Source organism: Varanus komodoensis, unplaced genomic scaffold (assembly GCF_004798865.1).
Source record: "Varanus komodoensis strain SLA01 unplaced genomic scaffold, ASM479886v1 scaffold14_1, whole genome shotgun sequence".
In the NCBI taxonomy this organism is placed as follows: domain Eukaryota; kingdom Metazoa; phylum Chordata; class Lepidosauria; order Squamata; family Varanidae; genus Varanus; species Varanus komodoensis.
The window spans coordinates 9378617-9397412 of NW_025335438.1; the positions used below are offsets into that span (position 1 = coordinate 9378617).

Here is an 18796-nt window from a genome sequence, read left to right on the forward strand (position 1 = left end):
TACTCAAGAAAATGAGACACCTGCTTTGATTAACTGTTAAAACTGCTTGCTTTACTGTTTCATTATTTCTACATTTCAGCTTGCAATTTTATTAAAATCAGGTTTTGCATTCTGTTATGAATAATACTTACTTAAGGCTTTTTAAAGATGACAAATGTTACAAAGGGACAATAAATTAAACCTCTTCAATTATGATTCAAAGGCATTGCAAACAAGGAACAGCTTTCCCTGAATTCATCTACTAGCTCCCACAAAGTATATCTGAAGTCAGGCTTTAAAAAAAAAAACATTAGCAAAAATTATCCCCCCTCCCTGGTAAAGAAAATGACAACACCCAAACTTGTCTCCAAATGGAGACACAACAACAACACCCAAATATGTCTCCAAATAATCTTTGTTTATTTTAATGACAGTTTGAAATTTTCTGTCCTGAATCTTCCAGTGTCGTAATGGGTGAAACACAGTGCTTGTTTTACAAAAAGTATTGATGAATATCACAATGACTTTTGTTTCAGAAGAGACTGCTGTGCAATAACTGTAACTTGGTTTGTAGGTATCTTGTAGTCCTGGCCAGAGCCTTGTGGAGGAGAAGGCAGTGGAGTTTCAGGAGTTGCTGAAAAAGAATTAGAAAAAAATCCAATCATACCTGAGTCTGCAACACAGACTGGAGATGAAATGTGGGAGCAATAACCAAGCTGCAGTGGATTAGAAATAGTCATCTCATTTATTACCACCAGCTGACAGAATTTGGCGTAGTACAAAGCAAGGCACCAGGCATCATAGGGCAACCTGAATGCTAGCCACTGCCGCCATTTCAGCTTCCATACTAGATTAGCACTGAAGAGAATGGCAGGAATCTTGGGGCCAGCGGTTAGCTAGGGATGGATCTTGGGCCCAGGTTCAGGTGAACTTGTGTGAAGGGCATACAACCACTGAGAGAAACCTGATAAGGCTTCAGGGTAGTAAAAGCTCTCTCCATTGTATTCCCGTAGGCATGACGGTGCCATGATTTAAGAGTGTTTTAACTGAAAAACTGCACTTGCACAAATAATTCATTTTAAAAAATCAGGATTGGTAAATAGACTTGCTGCTATAGTTGTTGCACAATATTAAGATTGTAGAAGCAGTTGTTCACCATGGCAGGCTGGTTGCAGTGGAGAGAAAGCTATTCACAACAGTTACATGCCTATCTACAGAAAGTCCCATAAAACTATAATGTTCAGAGTCTAAAATTATCTACTTGCACAATCATTTGAGGCCACTGCAGCACAAACCAAGAATGCAAGTCGTAGGTGAGCCAGTCCCTAATCTGGGCTGGGACCATAGGTGGCCTAACAAGATCCCTTATGGAGATCACTCAGTGGTGGTGAGGAGTTGGCAAATATCCCCACCCATTCTGCTATGAACCCAGCTCAATGATTTCAGAATCTGCAGAAATATGGATCAATGAAATTCATGCTATGAGATGTCAAGCATCATTGCCATGAGATGATAGACACCAAGCTTTACTAAGACCAATAGTGAATGTTCATAATTTTTTTCATGCTCCAATTAAGTAGTAGTCAATCTCTCTTCATAGCAGGGTAGCAAGCAAGTTGGTTATGACAATACTGAAACCATGAGAACCAAGGACAGAGATTCTCCTTCTGGTCTGCTCCCAAGCCCTAGTCTCAAGATCCAGTCAGCATAGGTTGGGCCAGTGTTTGTTATGTGACACATGCAGGGGCCAATTGCTAGCTGCACACCAAAAAGGAAGCTTCCCTTTGTTCTCTTCTATCACTCAAGTAATAGGTACAAAAGGTGCCTCCCAGTGATTGGCAACCTTGACCTTATCTTCACTAAGGTAAAGTTGAAACAGCAGTGGGAGAGGGTGCTTTTCTATAGATATTTTTACCCTGCTGAGCAAGCAGTCCACCTTTTCTGTGCATGCCACAAAGATGTCCAACAGGACAATCCAGTTGCCAAAGCACAGAACAGATGTCCTTCCCACTCTCCCTCGCTTGTTTCAACAGTGAAAACATTTTCTCGCCTCTTCACACCCAGTTTAGACAGCAGAGACTGGTTGATCAGTGACCGTGCACCAGATTAAAGTGGCAACAAAGCATTGATTTGATGGTTCTCAATACCATTATCATGTAGCCAAATCCAATTGGCTACAGGAGACTCTGATTTCACTTGCTGTCACTACCAGATCTTCAAGTGGCTGGCTCACTCAAAAAAACAAAAAACAAATCCAGGCTTGTGGAGGAATGGAGTAGGAGCAACATGCAAAACAAGATGCTACACGTGCCACAAAGAGCATAAACAAAATGGTACCATTTAATAATTTTTCAGACAACATTTCATGGTCTCCAAAAGGCCCTAACTGAACCTCAAGAATGTTCATGGATAAAAACGGACAAAAATTTGGCATGCCTGTAATTTTTACAACCCTCACTAAAAGAATTGCTTAAGGGGAAAAAAGGATACTTGAATTCAAATTGTTGGATTCATCACTGGTTATCAAATTCTGCAAAAGAACTTTTTTTCCCCCTAAAAAAATAGGTGGGGGGGGGAACTAACTAATTCACCAACTAGTTAAAAAAAACCACAGAAAATATAATTGAATTATATGTTTGTGATGAACTTACAAATCTGTTCAGGGCCAGTCACTGAACTTATAAGCAGAGTTTGCCCAGTAAGTGGATCTTGGGCTAGGTGAGAATGTACTGGATGGAGATTAGCAGAATCATTAGACATACCTGCAACAAAATCCCAAACATGTGTCAGTTCTATTCAAATGAATATTTTGCTACTGCAAACAAAAACCAAAAGGAAAAAAAACACATCACAAAACTGTTTCCTTGTTCAAAATAAGTTGCCAGTCCTCAGTGATGTATGTGTCTGTTTGGTACAAGCAAACATGGAACTACACACTGGGTAAAACAGGAATAACTAATATAGAAAACTTTGAAGTGCCGTGGCTTAATGTCATCCATGAAAAGTAGTTCTCAAGAAGCACATCACCTTGTGCCTTGTAGATTTAATACTCCCATTTAAAATAGACATTATTTAAAAATAGTTGAATAGATCTATGTGATTTCTTTTATAGCTACTATGTGCTTTGGTTTCATTTTATAATTTATGTAAAAATGATGTCTGTAGCCTCATCAACCAAACTCTGCTTCTGTATAACCCATGATATAAAGATTAGTAAAGTAGTTTGTACAATTCTATGTGATTGCTTGAAACAGAACAATAAAGTATCTATAGACCATGTCAGGAAGATGTTAAAAGAGTTTCTGCTCTAAACATTGAAAGAAATAATCATCTCACTTCCAGCACTCCTGGAATCTGCAGTTAGATCTCCAGTTGGATCCCAAGGACTATTACCATGCAAGTTTGTTTCATACTGATCATCAATGCCAGCACTGTCTTGTCTAAGTAAAGGCAGCTCAGTTAACATCTCACGCTAACAGAGAAAGAGCTATTCTGCAGTTGATAGACTATTGTCACATGATTTTGCATTCTCATCTCACTAATTTTGAGCACTAGGTAGCCTATTGCCATACCTACCTCCTAGCAACATTTCCTGTAGTAGGCTGTCAATTTTAACCATACCAAATAGTTTCACAAATTGTATTTGTTCAATCATTTGCCAGGTAATACTCTGGAGAGTAGGCAAAAGTAGCAGGAGTTCTCCAAAGCGTCCCCTGGAGTCATACTGACGGTCATTGATGTAATCCTCCAGACTGATCTGAACTTGAAACCTCATGTTCCTAATCTTCGTTGGGTTACTCAATCCTTTTGCATCTTCAACAAAACATCAATGTTATACAAAGATACAACACATTACCACAGAAATACAATGAAGCACATAATTAGCTCCCTACAACATCACAACCCCTTGAAATATCCTTGAAATTTTATCAGAAAAGTTGAGCACCACCGTTCTGTTCATGTCCCGAAAAGAATGTTTGTTTCTTAATTCTTTCTTGGTATAGAGTATGGAGGTTATGCAGTGGCAAGAAAAATGAACACAGCAGATGCTCAGAAATCTTTTTTTATTTATTACTTAATATTCTTCTTTGATATTGAAAATAGATCCAGCATTAAATCCTGTCACAAAATAAACCCTGGCTACTTTCACAGTAGAGCTGAAGAAAGTAAGAATCTATCAGCTATATCATTTTGTTACTCAGAAAGATATATTGCTGGTGTCTGAAGGACACTGACCAGTGAGAACATGAACATCAAGTGCTGATTCTGTGGGGTCTATCTTGCACAGCCCATGTATAAAGGAAACCCTCAGGAACTTGGTTGAAAGACAGTAGGTACATTCATGACTCTGGATACCAGCAGGAATCCCAATACCCAAACTATGTTGAAGGACACATATACTGCCAGCCATCATGGCTGTAGAGGCAGGTAATATCACCTGCTCTTCACCAGTTGTACAGAGGTTACAAAAGGCTAATTTTGTATTAAGCTAATTTCAGAAAATGTGGTCTCAACCATCCAGTGTCAGGCTAACTTAAGCGCCATTCATTTCATTGGGTTGGCTTTAAGTAGGGAAATATAGATATAACCCAGATGGAGAGTGTTCATCTTGATCTGAATGTGGGAATTACACTCCCCTTATGGGAAAAGGTTCATATCCTGGGGATCTTCCTGGATTCATCTTTGTCACTTGAGGCTTAGGTGGCATCAGTGTCCCACTTTCTCCCACTTTCACCTCGTGCACAGCTACAACAGGGTTAACATGATTATACCCTGGGAACCTCTAAATTAGATTACTACATTGCGCTGTATGTGAGACCGCCCTTGAAGACTGTTCAGAAGCTGCAGCTTATACAAAATGTGGAATAACTGGAACAAAGTTCAGAACATAAAACACCAACTCTGACCCAGGTGCACTGGCTACCCATATGCTTACAAGCCCAATTCAAGGCAATGGTTTAACCTATAAAGCCTTAGATTGCTTCAGACTGCAATACCCAATGACCCACCCCTCTCAACCTGAGCCTTCTTGGACACTTGTTGACTAAAGGCCTTCTGAGGGCTTTCTTGAAGTACAAACTCAGACAGCTGCAACAATGAGAGAACCTTCTCAGTGGAAGTTTCCCATTTACAGAATGATGTTCCCACTCATACCTGCCTGGTACCAACTATTTTGGTTCCATGTTGAGACCTCACTTCACCCAGGCATTTAAATACACTTAAGGATATTTCATGACATCATATGGCATTTGTGTCATCTGCTTTTAATAGGTCTAGTTATACTAAAATTGTTATAACTGTTTGTTTTTTATTTATGTATACAGGAAAAATCACATTGTGTTTATGTCTTTTTAATGCTATTTTCATTGTATTTGTGCACTGTACTTTATGATTGTTGTGAACCACCCAGCGTGTTTCAGCTCTTGGATATTATAGAAATGAAATAAACAACACCAGAATAGGAAAGTTTTCTGCTTTTCTGCTTAAAGTATGTGAATTAATGAATACTTCAATTTCCCAAAGAAGACCAAAGTAAAATTGTTCCAGGATCATTACTGTTCAAAAACTTTAAATCCTGTTTCTATGACCCTGCTATCTCTGCTACACTAGGGTTATGAAACATACCTGGATCAAAGAAGACAATTGCCTTCAGGCAAGCATATTCATTATCATCAATTTGAAGTTCCTGAAATGGTTGTATAATCTCATCCAGAATCCGGTTTGCAACTCGACTGATCTCCATTACAGAACTGTTTCGATGGATTACAAAATCATTACCTTAAGAAAGAAAATAGAACCAGTAGCATTAACAATATCTGGGGACCCAAAATGCAAGGCAGTTCCTATTTTTTGACAACACATTTCCACATATAAATAGCTTCATAAAGTCCCTTCTCCAAGCATACTTATTGTTCTCTACATATAATGTGTCAGCAGACAATTGTTCTACTGTATAATACTTATCATCATGCATTATGTTACCATAGTTCATCTATAGATGTGTGATGTGTGGTAGAAGCACTTACTTTTATGATAAGAAATCTATGTTAGTAAAGTGGATTTCCCAAGTCAAGACCAACTGAAGATTCAAAGAGGGTACAGGGGCATCCCTGAGATGTCTGGTTGGCCACTGTGAGAAACAGGATACTGAACTAAAAGGGACTTTTGGCCTGATTCAGCTGCCCTCCTTTATGCTCTTACATGTAGAGGAGAAGAGGATATTTACTGATCTCATGGAATACCCACCCTTTTAGTCAAATATTGAAAAGTGTTTTCTTTCCAAAGCAATGGGTGGAACATTAACAAGCTTATTAATGCATGTTTGTAATGAAAATATATACAAAAGATTATCATGAACACTATACACACACATCATCATCATCATGTGCCATCAAGTCATGTCCAACTTATGATGACCCTATGTATAAAAGCTCTCCAAATGCCCTATCCATCTCCACAATGCCCTATCCATCTCCACCTTGTTCAACTCATGTAAATTCAAGGAGGCGGCTTCTTTTATGGAGTCAATCCATCTTATATTGATTGATAAGTCATCTAATATGGATTGACTCCATATATCATACAAGGAAGGTGGAGGTCCCATAAAAATGGGGGAAGTTTCTTAACAATGCTGCATCAATCCCCATCTCTATGTCCACCCTGTTCCTCAAAGCCTCACTACCATCCATGCGGCACTTACAGAGAGATTCCAAGCCTCATGTGTCTTATGGAAGACACTTATAGCTAATGCTCCAGGTCAAGGTGTCAGGTATACTTACTCCTCAGGAGACAGAATTGTGATGTTAAAAGGTAAATCAGATATACACTTACCTAAAAGAATGATGTCCTTGTAAGGCATAGACCGTTTTGCTGCTCCAAGCAACAGGTGTTCTCCAGCATGTCCTCTTAATAGAGCAACCTTGAAAAAAAATTCACATAGAATGGTAACATAAAAATAAAGTGAACAGAGTAAGACAAATGACCTGCATTAGCTGTTTCTGCTATGGTAAGGTACCCACACACTTATATTAGTAAACTGTATTTCTGATAAGAGGTTTCTACGTCATAAATACAGTAGAAAGTTGTATTTTTATAAGCTCCCTTTTGTAGCAAAATGCAAATTAGCAAACCTCGAGCTTGTCAATATTCTTCCAATTCTAAATAGAAGATCATTCTGATTCATTTCCATATTAGAGTATAAGTTTTATTTCCTTTTTGTACCAAAAATCATGTGCACTTTTCCCTAAATGTACTCCTCCATTATGGACATTTTTGAAATGCACACCTTTGACCATCAATAAAAGCATACTTTCTGCATTTTCCAAAAGCACTCAAGTTTGCCTGCACAATTTTCAAATGCACTTATTTCTCAATTGCATTTTTGTTTGTTCTGTGAATTGTGCTGCAAGACTGAAAGTGGGGAGACTTCAAATACAGATTTGGGTCTGTTTGATTCTGGTCAAAAACAAACTAAAATAAATTCTTCTTACATCTCAACACACGTGTCCTTTGGTTTCCAATTTCTCAATACCTGGACATCTCATGAAAAACAGGCTGTGAAACTCTCTCCCTTACTTCCCTAAAACTAATTTAGTTTCCCTGACCTCACTGGCCTTAGCCTCCCATCTGCTCTTTCAAAGCAAGTAGGAAGAGGTCTTTGACATTTTCCTTACAGAATTAAAATTAGGTGTTCCCTTGATCCATAACATGCATCTGTATATCTTATTTTCCCTTAATTAATTACAGGTGGGATGATATTATTTGGTAGTCAGCAAACAGAGAAGGAAAACATAGCTCTTTCCTCACTGGTGATAGTGGAAGGCTAGAGGAGCACCAAGCTAAGCTTCCTAGCCGCAGCAGGGTAGGCAGGTTCTTCCCATGAGACAGTGGAGGGAAGAAATAAGTGTGCCTTCCCACACTCTATGTTCTAAGTACAATTTACCCCTGTATAGAATTAACTAAGGAGGAGAAAAAAGACATAGTTTCATACTGAGCATCAAGGGAATGTCTAGTTTGACTTTTAAAAGTAAATTTTCCCTAAACCCTAATTTTCTTGGTCCTCACTTTGATTTGAGATTTCTACTTGTATGTTTGCTTGGCCTTGGTAGTATGTGATTCTGGAAGGTGATTTTGTTTAGCCTTGCTCTGGATAATCAAATCTAATGAAGGTTCTTATTCAAGGCTCTTATTCAAATACGGTGAAGTAAAGATTATAAACCAGCTCTCCCATGAGCCATGATTAAAGTCCTGGGTTTACTAATACTGTTTCAATTTTCCTAATGTAATACAAGCAGTGAAGGCTTTACTCTCTTCATGTTTCCCTTTCTTTCTCACTTCTCTCTGTATTTAAATATTAACAGCTCATCTGTATAACTAAAACCATTAAGCATAAATTGGATAAATTAAATTTGATAAATTACATTGTACATAAAAACAAAAAAACAAAAGGCAAATGTCAGTCATATCTCTGCTTGCCAGCACTGCTATTGTACTAGATTCTGGGCCACCTGAAGTTTCCCAACATCCATCCAAAGTCTGTGAAAGTTGCCTGACATAGACCACATTGCAGAAGAACAAATAGGACTACTGGATTACGTTGCTCAATGTATGATTCCATAAAGTGTCTCTATGTTGATTGTGATTTATTTTCTTTTAAGAGTTTGGTGAGCTATACCTTTTCATGGATAACTTAGGTCAATAGAACTTTCAATTATGTATATCTGGAGTTTTATTTGCTTTCCAGTGTTGTAGAATGTGATTAGTGTATTATTAGCTATTAGTGTATTCTTACCAAACCTTGTAGCATGACGGGTCCCATTTGCCAGGTCCAATTTGCCCGGAATGCCTTCCACTAAGACATGGGCATCTTTTACAATAAGTTCAGTTTCTTAGTTTGGTTTAATATCATAGAATGATGTTATGTCCAAACTGGAAACGGATCATTACACAGTGCTGTCATATAACCATAGCATAGGGTTCCTGGTACATTGTATCATACCTGATCATCCAGACGCAGTTCACAGAAAGCTGGAATATATTTTGCCCACTCCACGAGAACCAAGAGCTGTTGTTTCATAGATTCACAAACATCACTAATACTGGCAATTTTCTTAACATTTATGTCAGTAGTGCTAGAAGTGGAGTTTGAAACAGGGATCTGGCCATAGTCAAAAGAAATTGTGAACAAAGGTCTCAAATTATTAGTGATCTTCATAAACTTTTAATTATTTTTGCCAAATGATTTCATGTTCCTACAGTTCACAAGTATAAGGCCCTCACACAAATATAATAACAGAATTTAGTTCGACAGTGAGTATATACTGAATATTTCCTAGACAGATGATAGGCAGGCAGACAGGCAGGTAGACAGTTGACAGAAGTCACATATATTTAGACACAGATATGAAAATCCTAAACAAGTGATGCGAATAAGCAAACTGTCCCTGCTCTTCCATATTGTGTTCATCACCCATTAAGGGTTCTCATGGATGGAGACATTCTGAAGAAAAGAGCCTTTTAAACCCACAATGAGGAAGTGGGGGCATGCCAGAAAAACAGCATTCTAGGTCACATGATGACCCTCCTTGGACAGCGGAGGATCTTCTCTTCAGAGAGTCATCCTCTATGAACAAAATTGCCTGTGGAGGTGTGGAGTTGCAGTGCACACACTCCTCAGGTGTCTATTCCACACACATAAGGAAAGAATGAACATAGATAAATGTATAGCTGGATGGACTGAGATGTCCATTCTGTATGGTGAATACGTAGCCCTTGTGTCTATACTGCAGCAGAGACTAATGGGTCAGTCCTATGAATTGAAATCATATTACTTTCAGTGACACTTACTGCCAGGTAAGTGTGAATAGGATTGTAATCTTAGTCTTTTATTTTATGAACAGATCCTTCTGTAGCTGTATACAGGGTGTTGGGGGAGAGTGGAGAAGCTAAAGATCAGGGTACATTATTGGGAGAATGCTAGTTTTTCATCGGAAGAAATACTACTAAGTAGCTTTCTATCACTTAGTAGAAAGGAATACTACTAAGTAGCTTTTCTATCACTGGTATCGAAAAGAAAGAAATGTGGCATGAAAAACAAAGGTGAGTATAGTATATCTTCTGAACTATATGAAGATTTTCTATAAGGTCCTATATAGTGATTTTCTATATGGTCCTATATAGTAATCAACAACATATCCACCCTCTCTTTTCCTACTCCCAGAACAAACCCTATTTTCACTGCTGTAACAGAAGTCATCCTTTAGAATGGACTTTCAAACCTTGACATTCTGTCAACTTCAAGCTGAACATTTCTCCAGTTCAGAGTGCTTAGAGAATCATGTCAGAAGGCTCCTTACAAATTACGTCTAATAGGGCTAATGGCCTGAACCTGAATCAGGCAGTTAACTATTTTGAAAATGAACAATGTAAAAAAGCATTTTTATGAAAGTAGCTGAACAAAATTATAATGTTCTTCAGGGGGTCTTCCTGTCTTATTTTAATGTTGCAAATACAAAAGGATAAATGCATTTAGAAATAATGGATACAGAGACTATTCCAAAGGTCAAGGTGACTCCCTAGGCATAGTGGTAGATTATTGTACCTGACGAGAGAGCACTTCAGCCTGGGACAATGTGTTAATAGAAGGAATGTTACTGCTGTCAAAAATGCTTCGTCTCGTGCTTATCCTGTCCCGTTCATTCTGTACAGCTGAAAGGGGAAAACATCAAATATTCTATTTATTTGCATGCAGACCATGTTTCTGCACAACATTTTAAAGTATTATCAAGAAACTGTGTGCACCATATGTTGTCAAATCTGTTATTTGTGAGAATCATAAGAGAAGAACAGAAAAACATCTTGTAAAGTTTTATATTGACATTAGCATAAATGTTCCTACAGTAATTCCAGAAGGCGGCATTATTTTGACTTGCAACCCAGCCCAATTCACATGACCACAACAGTTCAACACTGTCAGAAACTAGGCATGGGAAGGAGGAGTCAGGACAGAGACACAAGGACCACGGCAACAGAACTTGAAATGAGAGGGTCCAAAATCTGCTTGAAGTCCAGGAGTAAAGTCACAGACAGTATCATAGTCAAGGTGCAGGCTGAATTCAGGGACTAGGACTGCTTATTGGAACAAAATTAAGATGAGGTCATAAACAAACCAGTGGTCAAGAACATAATTGGACATGTCATAATATGACAAAGAGACATGTGGGTACATCATAAGAAATTAAATTTCTTTCACAGCATTTCATTTTCATAAAAAGAAACACCACTGGGTTGAATTCAGAGTTGCACCCTCACACATACAAACCAAAGGGCTTCTTCTGATAGTGGTGGAAACTGAAATAAATCAAATAAGGACAAACCTGGCTATTTTTCACCAGTTCTTTCTTCCTGCAGTTCCCAGATGCACACACAGTTTTGAGAAATTCTCCAACCTCCCAGACCAAATTGGTAAGGGCACAGGGAAGGAAACCACCTTCCCTACATTGCCATGTCACCCATGAGATCTTTCAGTTTGCGGATTTGGTTTTCTGTGCCACTCTAGAACCAATCCATACTTTTTCTGCCCAACTTAATTAAATTTTAAGGATCTAACACTGAAAGATATTCAATATGCATTAAACCACAGAATTCTGACCAGATAGTCTGAAGCAGAACTATTCAAAGAGATTCTGGAAAGAGAACTGCAGGATAGAACACAAGGCTTGTGAGGCAGCAATGTCCCTTTTAATACAAAAATGAAAGAGATAAATAAAGCTACCAATCAGCTCTCCTGAATCTATTTTATGTCCAAGGTCACATCAAGGAGAAAAAAGCATAGTTCTAATCAACATATTTCTTTAGTGCATGCACAGAACCTCATAACCTTTTATAAGAGCAGCAGTTGTATTTCCAATGATCCGTTTGTTATTTTTAGGGAAGCAATCTGCATCTGAAAAGTTGAGAGCCAGCACAAATGCTTCAATAAAAATGTGTTCTGTGCACTATATAGTATTCTGCAGTTTATATGAAGAATGAACACACTTTATGGTAAAGGCGCACTAGATTCTTAGCCAAGGACATTCACTGATGGGCCTTTTATTAAGGTCATAATAAGAAATGTCGTACAGTGATAAACACTAAGTGATAAATGGTCATGCAGACGTGAATCAAGAATGATGGTCCAGCCTTTTTCACTGGAGAAACGCTATCTTTTTCATTCCTTAACTCAGCATCTAAACAACCAAATGTTGTTAAAGCTTTAAATATAAAATTATACCATAGAGATGGGCACCTAGTCGCTAAGGTCATTCTGTGTAAATGGTGGGACTGTGTTAAAAGTATTTTTTGAAAGAAAAAGGGAGGGAGGGAGGGAGGAATCTCATCTGAAAAGTTTATTACTAGTTTGTAGAGGTTTTAAATAAAAGATGATCCTTCAACCAGAAGCAAGCTAGGTTGAAGGCAGAGGTTTGAGCAGTTCCATTTTTTAAAACACATGGCAATTTGTAAATTTTTTAAATGGCTAATGAAATTTGGGTAAATAAGCACCTTCAAACTATATAGCTTTAGCATGAGTTGGGCAGAATCAGCCAATATCCATAAGCAAATTAGCTGATTCTGACCAAAGTTCTCTACAGCTATGTGATTTGGGGGGTGGCTATTTGCACAAATTTCATTAGTGGTTAAAAATGTGCAAATTGTGGTTCATCTCAGAGATAGAAGTTGGCAAGCTGGCTCGTCCCACATAGTATGTCAGCACCATGCTAACAAATTGGCACCCATGAGGACCAAATTGTGAAAAACTTTAGCTCACTGCCCAGAAAGGTTCATTATTAAGCAAAAATTGAATTAATAAATAATAAAATCCGTTGGATTTTCACTTCCCTTATCAGATTCTTCACACATCTCTAGAATAAGAAGCAATGATCTAACTGTTCTCAGTGAAACTACTACCCCTTCCCACTTCCTATTGTGACTTTTTACAAGCTTGGAGAGTTTGAAAAGTAGATTTTAATTGGGCAAGGCCATGATGTGGGGATGGGGGATGTAGAGAAAAACCCTGCCAAGCGTATGTAACTCGGACCAGCCCAATCTATTGTGCTGCTTGAGGCAAAGGACAAGATGCCTTCCCCCCTTCCAAATACAGGCAGTTAAATTTTACTTCAGTAGAGATGTTGGAACAAGGTACTGCACTATATGTGAAGGTGGGATGTTAGCTGCAAATCAACAAGCAGAGGGATATCTACAGAACAGAGCATGCAGCAGAGTTCTGTCCACCAACAGAAGGGAATGACTGAGAAAATTGGAAGCAGTGGCCAGGGGGTCTCTGTTCTTCAACATCTGCTGCCTGAAGCAGCTGCCTCACTCTTCCTAATGTCCCTGGTATAAGATTTTCTCTTAATGAGGGTTCAGTTTATGGTCAGAAGATCATACATGCATTACTGAATAGTAATAGACATATGAAGAAAAAATCAAGACAGCCCTGTGACTGAGGTTTTAAAACTGTTAGGTTCCTAGTTCAAAACATAGGCTCTGTATGACTGCCAGGAAAAATATAATACAATAAGAGATAAATTAAATTTAATAGATCTGTTTTCTGTGGAAAGTGATGGATGAGAGAACCTTTGGGAATTCCTTTCTGTATTTACAAATATGTAAATCTGTGTCAGGCTTCTTCAGCAAAGTAATGAGTCTCTTTAAGAAAGAAGTAGTTCTTCTTTGTCTTTCATACACCCACACAGAGAAATAAAACAAGGTTATAATTTACTAATGGCCTGAATCTGAGTTGACAATGTTCCTGTGTTAATGTGTCAATGACAAAGGAATAACCAAGCAAGCTATTATTCTTTCTAGTCCACAAATGGCTTGACCTTTATTACATCTTTTTGCCCTGAAAATCAGTCACCATGCAACAATTTCAAGTACAATCCAGAACTGACAGGGTTTTGTTTGTAGAGTGTCAATGTACAAAACTGGCTTCCAGATCAGCTCCTTAAATTTATCCAAAATGTCCCTGATTTCAGTGTAAAGTTGGCAGTTATGCTCATGTGCAGAGCATTTTATACCAGCAGTCACATGTCTCTTTCCCTAGTTCTTTTAAATCTGAAAAGCACCCTCAGTGATTGCAAGTGGTAGTGGTAGCAGTAGGGGATACGGAATGCCGAACCAACATTCCTCCTGCTGTTCCACTATGGGGTCCCATATCTTTTCCACTGTGGAAAGAGTTGTCTTTCTCCCTGTTATATTTCTCTGTCTTTAAACATTTCAGATTTGTGTTTTTCAGACTTTTACTGGCTTTTATGCAACAGAATATCTCTCTCTACCACAATTTACCGGGACTCTACACTCAACCTCCGAGACCTTCCTCAGAGTGCCACCACTAAGCAAGGCTCAGTTGGCAGCAGCAAAGAGGAGGGGCTTACCTGGGGTAGGCCCCCAGTTATGTGCAGTTTCCTCACTGAGGCCCACCTGATGCCAACTGAGGCCAAGGTTCAGATAGCCTTTTATGCAAAGGCATTTTACACCTCCAATAGCATATGGGACTTGGGGGTTCTGTCAGCTATTTTTAATGAACCTAGTTCTGTTAATTTGTCGTAGTTATTTGAGTCATTTAAACTCTGATTTGTAAACTTCCTTTGTGAAATTTTATGTTTTACTGTTTTATACTGTATTTTATTACACTTTATGAAGAACTTGTAAACTGCCCAGATAAGTACAGAAATACGATTAATTAATTAATTAATTAATTAATATTTTGTTTTTACCTTGACTTGGTTCTCTTTTAAACTTAAATTTTTATATTGTATTTTGTTATGTTGTTACTCTGTTATTGTATCTCATAGCTTTAAATTTCTTTTGTGAACCTTGCAGAGAAGTTCTTGGGCAGTATAGAAGTTAAATTAAATTAAATTAAATTAAATACTGGAGAAAACATGCAACTTCTTGTCAAACCTAGTTTGGGCCTCCAAGTCAAGAGAGATTTTTATCTCACTACAGAATTGTCCCAAGTGAAAATACTGGGACTGTAAAGGATGCAACCAGAAACAATACTAATGAACTCAAACCCTAATTTGGCACTTAGGGATATGTCTTGTTTCCACTCAGACTAATTTCCAAATCTGCTTTGCCTCAGGTCCCAAAGCCAAGTAAATATATAGAAATATAGGCCTGAATTGAGAAAAATCTGATGTTTCATGCTTCCCATTGAGTATTATGGGAAATCCAAAACTGGCTATACCTTTTCTTCTTTGCTTGTTCAAAGTGGATGCGATTTGTAAACATAGTGGCAGTGGTTGCTTAGGAGTGGATTACACCTTCCTAATACAAAAAAGTACTAGGCATTTTATGCTATATGCCATGCTATGTCATGCTAAGCTATATTCTGTGACCTTTTTAAAAGGAACTGCTGATAACTTATCATGCAAGCACAGTCTTCACATTTTGAAAATATCAGTTAAAAAATTAGAGGATTCCACTTAGTCTCCCTATGTTGCTTCTGGATCATTCTTCTGAAAGTAACAGATTGTACAAAGGTGGCTCTAAGAAAATTACTATGTTTCCAAAGAATAGGTGCAGTGATCAATGTGGAAGAGGAATCCTTATCCAGGCATGTGTCAATAACTCACTTTCCCCTTCTTTCTCCTGTGTTTTGGGGATCAATTTGTATGAAAATCACAAACTTCATAAATGTGACTATATGTACAAATGCTTAAAAAGTGTAAGTGTAAAGGATGATTGAACACCAGTTTAAAGCTCCCCTCACCCATGTAATTAAGCCTGATGTTGGAGGAATGACTACATGTAGAAATAATGTTTTGTTTGGTTTTTCAAATCTTTTCTTTGGATTTTTTTGTTTACCTTAGCCAAAAGTTGGATAATAAGCCAACTTCTTATTAGAAATGTTTTTCTACTTCTACTAAAAAAAATCCCAGCAGAACCACATGTGTGTGTATCTTCATTCATTAGTTATTTCCTTACTTCCTGCTAATTGATATAAAACATACTCTTAAATGGAAGGTTAGAAAAGAAAGGTTACCTTCCTTCTTCATCCCAGCATGAAAACACTTTTTTAAACGACAGTATCTGCATTGATTTCTCTTGTCCTTATCAACAATACATTGCCGGCTAAATCTGTTGGACAGAATCGAGGGTAAATATATTAGAGCAGAAGTACAGGAGGATCCTGATTAGCATGACTGAAACAATTAATGGACACTGTCAAAACAATGTCTCCAACTATCAACCTTCACTGGTATTTTTTCTTTAATCAGCCTTGAAACATTTCTCTTTGCCATTCTTCTAAAGGGAATAATTTCTTGTGATGGGTAAGCAAAATCCCATTAGGTTATTCATCATCTTGTGAAAGCAAGGCATATAAATTTTGCTCTTGATTTAGCTGAATGTTTAAGGTTGCCTCGTTTTACAGCTTGATCCTCTTCTGCTGGTGCATATCATCAGGACTAAAGCACAACCACCACCACCAGTCGGGATCTGGAGAAATTTGTTCAGTGCATGTTTTAATGCAAACTGACCCAATTTAGCTCCAATTTGCCATGCTGTCTGAAAATGATGGCATTTACTGTCTGACACATCTGGAGAGCAGCAGCTTCCTAAAGGCTAACTAATACAGTCTAACTCTCAGTTTCTAGGAGACCACCAAATACTTTTAGGAGATGAGCTGTAGCCTTATATTCATTTGCTTGTTGGTTATGTTTGTATCCTGTCTTTCCTCCAAGTAGGCCATGATAGCATATATGGTACTCATCATCATGATCTTTCATCCTTGCAATAACTTGGCAAGGTAAGTTAAGCTGAGAGCCAGTAACTCACCAGAAGTCACCCAGCTTCATGACCAGGTTTCTATAACTTGATCCAACTCTTTAACTACTACACCACACTTACATGAAAGCAAGAAGGCACTCTGCCAATGCTTGTTCCCTCTATTTGAAATTCACAAACAGTGTATATAGACTTTCTTTGTTCATGAATGCTCCATGTAGCAATTGTGTTTAAAAGCCACTAATAAGACACATATGTTTAAACAAACAAACAAACCATCTAAGTTACCAGTGAGGCCCCTGTATTGGAACTAGGAAATAGTTCCAGATTGAGATGCATCTCTAAATATATTCTGTCCCTGCAGAGGTATCTTATATCAGGATACTGCTCTGACATTACCATACTGGTTTGGTTGCTAAAAAGTATGAATAAATGACAACACAGGGCTTTCCAGAAAAGAAGGGTCAAGACAGATGATGATCTGGCCAGAGAGGGAGCTGGATGCTTCTTACCTTGCTTGCTTGTCAGGGTTCAACCATCAGTTTAGCTGTGGTGATGTAGTACTTGAGTCAAATTAGATTGGTATAATCAGGTGGTTCAATTATTTGACAGTAGTTTTGAACCATCATGGCTTCATGGCTGAACTCAAGTGCACAGAGATGCATGCTAAAGCTCTACTGCTTTCAAGATACACACGTGCGTGCACACACGCACACACTTGGGCCAGCAGTCTCAAGATAACAGAAAGCCTTGAAACAGAGACCTGAGCCAAGTGATAGTAATAGCAGGAGAGAGAGTACCTTTTAACCTCGGCAGCAATCCTAGGCAACCTTCTTGAAAAATAAGGAGATAAAAGAAAATGCCAGAGGGCACCTTGTAGCAGAGATCTAGTAATGCTTGGTGGTGCAGGGGAGAGGGGAGGACGTGGATAACAGAGATATGGGAAGTCAAAATAAAGCAGGGGACAGTACAGCAGAGCAGAGTCTCAAAGTGAAGACTGCTGACATGGCAGTATCTGAAGATCAAAATCTACATTTATTGCTATTCGCAAATGAAACAGTTTTGTCCAGGATTGTAAATGGCTGCTGGGATAAGCAGTTCAATCTTTAATGTGCTGACTGCTATTCAGCAAGTAATCTTTTCTACATTAAACACTGGAGTGTTCCAAATAAAGCCATCTCTTTCACCATGGCAGTGGTGGCACAGCAGCACTGAGCTCAAGCAGTTTCTGGGTAAAGCTGACAATCTTCCAGTCCTGTTCTCTAATCTGTCATCCTCCATGGCATTCTTCTGGGCATTCAGTATGGATGTGTATAGGGGGCACCTCATTGACTTGGCTCAGCTTCATTCTTGGGAGCAGGCAGTAATGGATAAATACACAAGGAACCCAGCATAGCACTGCAACTCCCATGGGTAAATCAAGCCACTGTGTCAATCAATTCAAAGCAGGTATACTACCAACTAAGCTTCAGATACCGCATCAGACTTTGCTCTGTATTATATGTGTCTTCACCAAATATTACACTGAGTGTTGTTTTGGGTTTACAAAGAAAGGCAGGACACTACTTTATGTAAGTAAATACTGAATTCCTTCTATCTGATATTTCTCGTACCTGCAAGTGTAAACGTGGTTCTTTCGTATGCTGCGCCGGAAGAACCCCTTGCATCCGTCACAACTGGAGGCGCCATAATGCTTGCCAGTGGCTCTGTCTCCACATATTGCACAAAGGCCACCAACCCCACTGTCTGTTGTATTCATACTGAGTGGCTCAGTTGAGCAACTGTCTGAGGAGGGGTAAGAACAAAACGGATAATTAGGAGCAAAGCCTTTGGAGTGGGAGAAGGAAATTCAACACCGTGACTAAATTACACCAGCCTGGAGATTTTACTGGCCTTCTCTTTTAATTAGCATTTACCATTTAAAGACTGAAGAAAACACAGCATGCCTAATTACCTCCAATTGTTATTCTAATGAATGCTTTCAAACATATCATGCCCACTTGTCAGGATTTATGATGCTCATAACAATGAATGCTTTTGGGAGGGA

The 18796-nt window shown here is 38.4% G+C and overlaps 1 protein-coding gene across 1 annotated transcript; it reads right to left on the minus strand.

Annotated features, from left to right (window-relative positions):
- Positions 1-309: 309 nt before the first annotated feature.
- On the minus strand, positions 310-18522 carry HNF4G (hepatocyte nuclear factor 4 gamma). The gene is made up of 9 exons (XM_044424091.1): positions 18363-18522; positions 16007-16101; positions 10580-10686; positions 8978-9136; positions 6811-6898; positions 5605-5757; positions 3556-3792; positions 2631-2741; positions 310-613 (listed from the first exon to the last, which is right to left on the minus strand). Exons 1-9 carry the CDS (start codon positions 18506-18508, stop codon positions 495-497), a joined length of 1215 nt encoding a protein of 404 aa, XP_044280026.1. The 5' UTR covers positions 18509-18522; the 3' UTR covers positions 310-494.
- Between the last annotated feature and the right edge of the window lie 274 nt (positions 18523-18796).